Source organism: Coenobita brevimanus, chromosome 98 (genome assembly GCF_032717465.1).
Source record: "Coenobita brevimanus isolate Jiangsu-jjx chromosome 98, ASM3271746v2, whole genome shotgun sequence".
NCBI lineage: Eukaryota > Metazoa > Arthropoda > Malacostraca > Decapoda > Coenobitidae > Coenobita > Coenobita brevimanus.
Window position 1 is genome coordinate 4,460,206 of NC_137051.1, and position 6,399 is coordinate 4,466,604.

The 6,399-nt window shown below is 42.7% G+C and overlaps 1 protein-coding gene across 1 annotated transcript; it reads left to right on the forward strand.

Annotated features, from left to right (window-relative positions):
* The first annotated feature begins 201 nt into the window (after window positions 1-201).
* On the forward strand, window positions 202-6,052 carry LOC145414165 (trypsin-1-like). The gene is made up of 5 exons (XM_080283731.1): window positions 202-409; window positions 3,080-3,225; window positions 3,522-3,786; window positions 4,612-4,805; window positions 5,906-6,052. Exons 1-5 carry the CDS (start codon window positions 202-204, stop codon window positions 6,050-6,052), a joined length of 960 nt encoding a protein of 319 aa, XP_080139857.1.
* The last annotated feature ends 347 nt before the right edge of the window (window positions 6,053-6,399 follow it).

Consider the following 6,399-nt stretch of genomic DNA (forward strand, 5'->3'; position numbering starts at 1 on the left):
GTACGTTGATATATGACTAGGTTCTCTTTCATACCCACTGTTATAATCTGATGATATAACGTTGAAGGGCAAGCCGTACCTAAGGCATGTGAATACAGTGATAATGTAATATTTTCCTCTTTTTCCTGTTATGCACCGTGATGTCTTCTGGGATGTCCTGTTCTATCACGTCCTTCCCTGCCCTGTCTTGTTATGTATATAATGAATTTCCTTCGTGTCCCGCCTTGTCCTGCACTGCCTTACTCTGCCCCGCCGCATCCTGACCTGCCTTACCCCGTTGCCTTCCTGCGAACTGGCCTGCCCTGCCCCGTCGTTTCCTGCCGTGCTGTGCCCCCAGACCCACACTACACGTCACCGTTCAAGAGCAGGATTGGGGACAAGATCATCGGTGGGGAGGTGGCCGAGCCTGGTGAGTCACCCACCACATCACCCAGTTTCACATCTGTATACTTCACCACGACACGACACTCACACTAGGCCCTAGTGACTAGGGCTAACTTAACGTCTAACTTGACATCATTGCACACTCACAGTTTTCCCTTAGGTAACAAGATTATGTATAGTATACGAAGTACCATTAACTCTTTAAAGTAACTGAACCTACTGGCTGGGATGGGTTTTTAGCAGCTGAGTAAAATTTCTGACGGTAACCAGAATGAAGTACCGAAGACCTCCCCTTTAAAGGATTAAAGTCTACCGATGCAACAAACGTCCTTGGGATTTTAATCCGCGTTCCTTCAGACGATTATCTTCTCGATAAAGTTAGTCGTTCTGACTTTCTATGACACAGGTTAGTGACTAAGCCAATCAGCGCACCAGTGACTTAGGGGTACACTTGTCATTCAGGACCAGAACAACGCCTTTCACACTAGCGGAAAAATATGCACGGCCCGTCAAGGCGCTATTACTACTCTTAGGGTTACGGAGTAAAAGTGCTCTTTATATTTCACGTCAACTTCTCACTTCTCTGTGCTGGATATTCCTAAGTTGAGAGAGACTTGGCATGTTTCTCCGTCCATGGACGATTCTCTTTGATGTAATGCGTCAGGGAGGAAAGTGACAGACATGGCCTTGGTATGAAATAGACTCAGAGGAATAGTGAGCAAACTTTTGTCCTGGACTGCACTAGACTGCAGAGTAAGCGCCTGGCAAGGAGTGTGTGTGACAGTAAGGTGGTCGGAAGGAAAAGGAGAGGAGAACGAAGAACAAGGTGAGGGTTTTATAAAGTGGGAGTAGTGTGTCGCACCAGACCAAAGAATTTTTTTTTTTCAACATGATACAAGAATAATCTAAATTTAAAAGCATTGAAATACTCTGGTGCTCTATCAGTACCGACTGTACAGGCTACACATGATGCTTAATTGAAAAATAACATAGCTTGACAGCGATGTAATGTAGTTCTTCAAAGATAAAGCACAATAAGACATTCAGACGATACAAAAGAGACACATTAGAGTTGGTTGTAAAGTTTCGGGGGGAAAAAAGAGTAGCAGTTCACATTTCCCCATTTTACTCGTACGGTATGTAGTATTAGGCAACCCAAGACACTGCCACTCGACCAGCCCTGAACCCCCAGCTACCCAGCAGAGGAAAAGCAACCCCCGTCCCCCCCTCCACCCATACATACACACAAGCCCGGACCCTGCGCGCACACACACACACACACACACACACACACACACACACACACACGAAGGAAAGAAAAAGGAAACCGTGTTAGCATATCAAACTAGGACAGTGGTTTCCTTTCTATCCTTGATGTACATCGGGAGCCAGTCAGGTGCAAATGACTGGGAAGGACGGAAGGGGGGGGGGGAGGGAGATAAGAGTGTGGGAGCGGTGGGAGATAGTCACGTGACGCTTGGGTTGCGAGGGACATTCAGTGTGGCGTGGGTGAGTCCGCGACACCTCTTCCTTAGCAATTAATTTTGCATTTTACGTATTCACTTGTATGTTACTTTTATCGTTTCAATAGCTCCAAAGTTTGCATCAAAAACACACAAAAGGATATTGAGGAGTAATGTACCAAATAAATCGCTAAGGAGGAGGTATTACAAAATCTCAAAGCCGCTTAGAATACGACCCAGTCAGTGTCCCTCTGATAGCGTCACCATATAACCTCTGGGAATGTAGCAGTCAACATTTCTCTCCCTCTTACATGTTTCCAACGTTTCTTTTTAATAATCTTCACTAAACCATTAACCCTTATATTTTGAGAGTAGTTACCGGGACACAAACATTCAAATTCTTCTTTTTACACGTTTTCATGGTTGTAATACCGTACTTGCATTACTGTAATATTAACTTGCGTCGCTCTTAACTTTTTGTGCATAATACAACAATTAATCCATTTCATGTACTGCAAACACACACACACACACACACACACACACACACACACACACACACACACACACACACACAAACTAAAGCCGCGCACTGGAATACTGCTTATTAACGCATCACAAGAATTATCCCTCCCAGTACTTTATTTATTTACTGGACACTTTATAGACATTATTTTCATTACTATCATTTTTTTTTTTTATTAATTTGTTGGACGCATTACAACCATTATTATTTAGCAGCAGCATTATTCACTCATTTATTCGATGCGTTACAACCATCGTTATTTACGGACTTCAGGAACGCCCCTCCCCCCCCCAGGCTGGCGTTGCTTCATTTATTAGTCATCGTAATTTACTCATTTACAGGATGCATTGTTGACTTATATATCTATTAGTTTCTTTATTTATCTATCAGAATGGTGACTGACTGCGGGTGAGATTTATTAACTAAGACAAACTTTGGTTAGTATTTCATTCTACCAACTTTGTGCTGGCCCTATGAACTTCCTCACCCCACCCTGGGACAGAAAACGTTTGGATGATGATGATGATGATGATGATGATAATGATGATGCTGATGAGAAGGAGGAGGAAGAAGAAGAAGAGGAGGAAGAGCATGGTAGTGATGATGATGATGATGATGATGAAGAGAAGCAGGAGGAGGACTGCTTACTTATACATGTTTGTTTATCTATTTATCATGATTATTTTTTTTAATGAATCGATTACAGGCACAACCCCATGGCTGGCCTCTCTACAGGACCTTCAATACTCCCCGCCGGTGCACTTCTGCGGCGCCACGCTGATAACGTTCCTGTGGGTCATCACCTCCGCCAGCTGTGTGGATGGGTACTTAGAGCCCTACGACTCGCTCCAGGTGGGTAAAGGGCAGGGACAGAGTAGTCATTAGTTTGTTTGTGTGTGTGTGTGTGTGTGTGTGTGTGTGTGTGTGTGTGTGTGTGTGTGTGTGTGTGTGTGTGTGTGTGTGTGTGTGTGTGTGTGTGTGTGTGTGTGTGTGTGTTTTATAAAACGTAGCTTTCTCCTTCAGTGTGTGTTTACAGAACGTAGCTTTCTCCTTCAGTGAGTGTTTATAAAACGCCGCTTTCTCCTTCAAATATTCCTCTAACCTATATTCTCCCCACAATATTCCTCAAACCAATATCCCGCCACCAGGTTGTACTGGGAGAATATGACATGATGAACGACGACGGGTGGGAGAGGACGCGCGGGGTAAGTACAGTAACTCCCCACCCTCGATTCGATCCCATCACCTATGCAAACGACGTCGCCTTGATCCGGATGCACAACTTCGTCTTCTACAACGAGAGAATCGCCCCTCTGCCTCTTCCCAACGCCCACCGCTACTTGAAGAACGGCAGTCGTGGGTTCTATGGTTGCAGAATACATGGCAAGGCTGTGGTCGATTATAAATGGCCTGGTGGGTTGATGACTGATTCCTCCCACCCTTACTTCTTTCTCGGCCTCAACCTTGTTTTTCTGCTTGATCCTGCCACTTCTTCCTGTCACCCAGCACACACACACACACACACACACACACACACACGTAAATAAAAGGGAGAGGACTTTCTGTGTTGTCTTGCACATTGTAAGAAACCACTTCATGATCATGCGCTAACTCAATGTTTTAATATACGGACGAAACGTAGAAATGGATAGATGGAGCATGCGTGGAGATAAATATAAAATCTGCATCTCTTTTATAAGTTGCAAGTCGATGGAGTATTTTACCCTACAGGGATTGAGTGCGAAAATCAAAATAAGCACATAATGTTGATAATTTTCGACTGTGGGTAGGTGCCAAGAGTTTCGAAGGTCTGAATGATGAGTGGCTGGACATATGGCCCACTGCACTAGGCAGTCTGTTGATAGTTTTCCTTTTTATTATTCTTTTCCTGTCTGTTAAGATGCTAAAATGAACATCAGAAATCTATAATTTTTCGCAGACTCTAAGTACTGTATATCTCTATACCGAGCCTATAAATTTTTCTGTCATTAAATCCATATGTCAGGTCTGGAAGTGAAATGACAAATGCGTGAAGTGCAGTCAAAATGAAGTGATATACATTAGTATGCCTAACAGTTTTCTTTCCTTTTATTCATTGTTTTACTTTTTTATTGTGATCATTTACATATTTTATTTTATGTTTTATTTGAAAACCTATTAATATATATCCATTTTATTAATTTATTTTATTTAGGATTTTACATTTCTTATACTTTGCTATTTTGGAATAATTTTCAGATACCAGTCCATCACTCTACTACATCGCTGGCTGGGGTCGAACTGCAGAGATTAGTCAGATGTCCGAGGTTGTGATGGAGGCCAGAGTGCCGCTGGTGTCAGACCAAGAGTGTCAACAGGCATACTCAGACACATACTCGGAATCTTACCTCTGTGCTGGCAACTATTCACATGGCGGAGTGGATCCTTGCACGGTACTCTATATCATCATCATTATCATCATAAGCATCATCATCATTACTGCCTTCATCATTGTCATCACAATCGTAACTGCCATCATCATCATCATCATCACCACTATTATTAACTCATTCAGTCCAATGGAACTGTAGGATTTCTCTCGACTGATTAAAATCGTCTCCAGGTAAAGGATAAGAAATTCCAACTCTCAACATGGCAGTAGAAATCCTTAACTCATCCTCTTTAGATGGAGAGCATCCTTTACCTCCAGTGTTATCACCTTCAGACGATCTTTTGTTCAGCTCAGGGAAGACTTTTCGAATTGGAGGGGTTAGCTATTGCTTTTATTAACCCCTTCCACTAATATTGTGCTCTCATAAGGGGAATGAAATTGTCTGGTAGGAACAAGAATTAAGTAAATAAATAAATAAATAAAGTACTCGGGCTGAAAGGGTAACTCCTTCTCAATTATATGTCTTATTCGTGTTGCCACAGAAGACACTTCTTCCCTTGCCATTTTTTTTAATTTTCCTTTTTTTTTTTTTGCGTATTATTCCATGATCTAATACAGCATGCTGAGTAAATTTTTTCAATTCCTTCAGCACGAGAACGCGTTTCTTTTTCTTTTTGTGGGGAGGAGAGAGTTTCGAATGCTTGAAGGATGACTGGATGGATGAATGGCGTTAAACTGGACACTGTTGCTAGTTTTATGAATCTATTGTTTGTTTCTGGATTTTCCTTTTTTTTTTAAATTCGGAAATGATGATGATGATGATGATGATGATGATGTTGATTATGATGACGACGATGATGATGATGATTATGATTACAATGAATATAGCGTAATGAATAGGAGTACATGACGATATGTAAGATCATATTTTTATCATTATCATCATTATTATCATCTAGAGTCTGAGTCAGTCCACTGCAGGAGGAATACCTCATTCAGCTTTCTCCACTCTGACGTACTGGGGGTTAGCTTGTTCCATCCAACTGCAACAACCCTAATTTCATCTCAGTGACAACAAAGTAAGATGGTGATGTCATACTGAATTACTGTTGTCAATATTGTGTATATCTATTTTCACCCCCACCCCTCCCCCCTCCACAGGGTGACTGGGGTGGTCCACTGGTGAGTCCCTGGGGGTACCTTCGCGGGGTGTCGTCCTGGGCTAATGGATGTGGCAGGCCCGGCTACCCTGCTGTTTACACCGACATATTTACTGCAATGAACTGGATCTGCTCCGTCATCGACTAGCGCATTGTGGTTTGGTGACGTCACCACTAGCACACCACCATGCTTTTGTGACATCATTATTACCGGTAACATACCACCATGCTTTTGCGTGACATCAGGACACCATCCTAATATCGTGACGTCATCACAAGGACATCGCCCTGCTTTTGTGTGACGTCTTCATTGACACCAACCTGCTGTACGTGACGTCATCATTAAGACACCACCTTGCTTTGTGACGTCAACATTTGGACACCAACCTGCTTTTGTTACATCAGTAAGATATCAGCCCGCTTTTGTGACGTCATCATTGACACCAGTGTTTTTTTGTGACGTCATCATTAGGACACTGCCAGAAGCGGTGTATC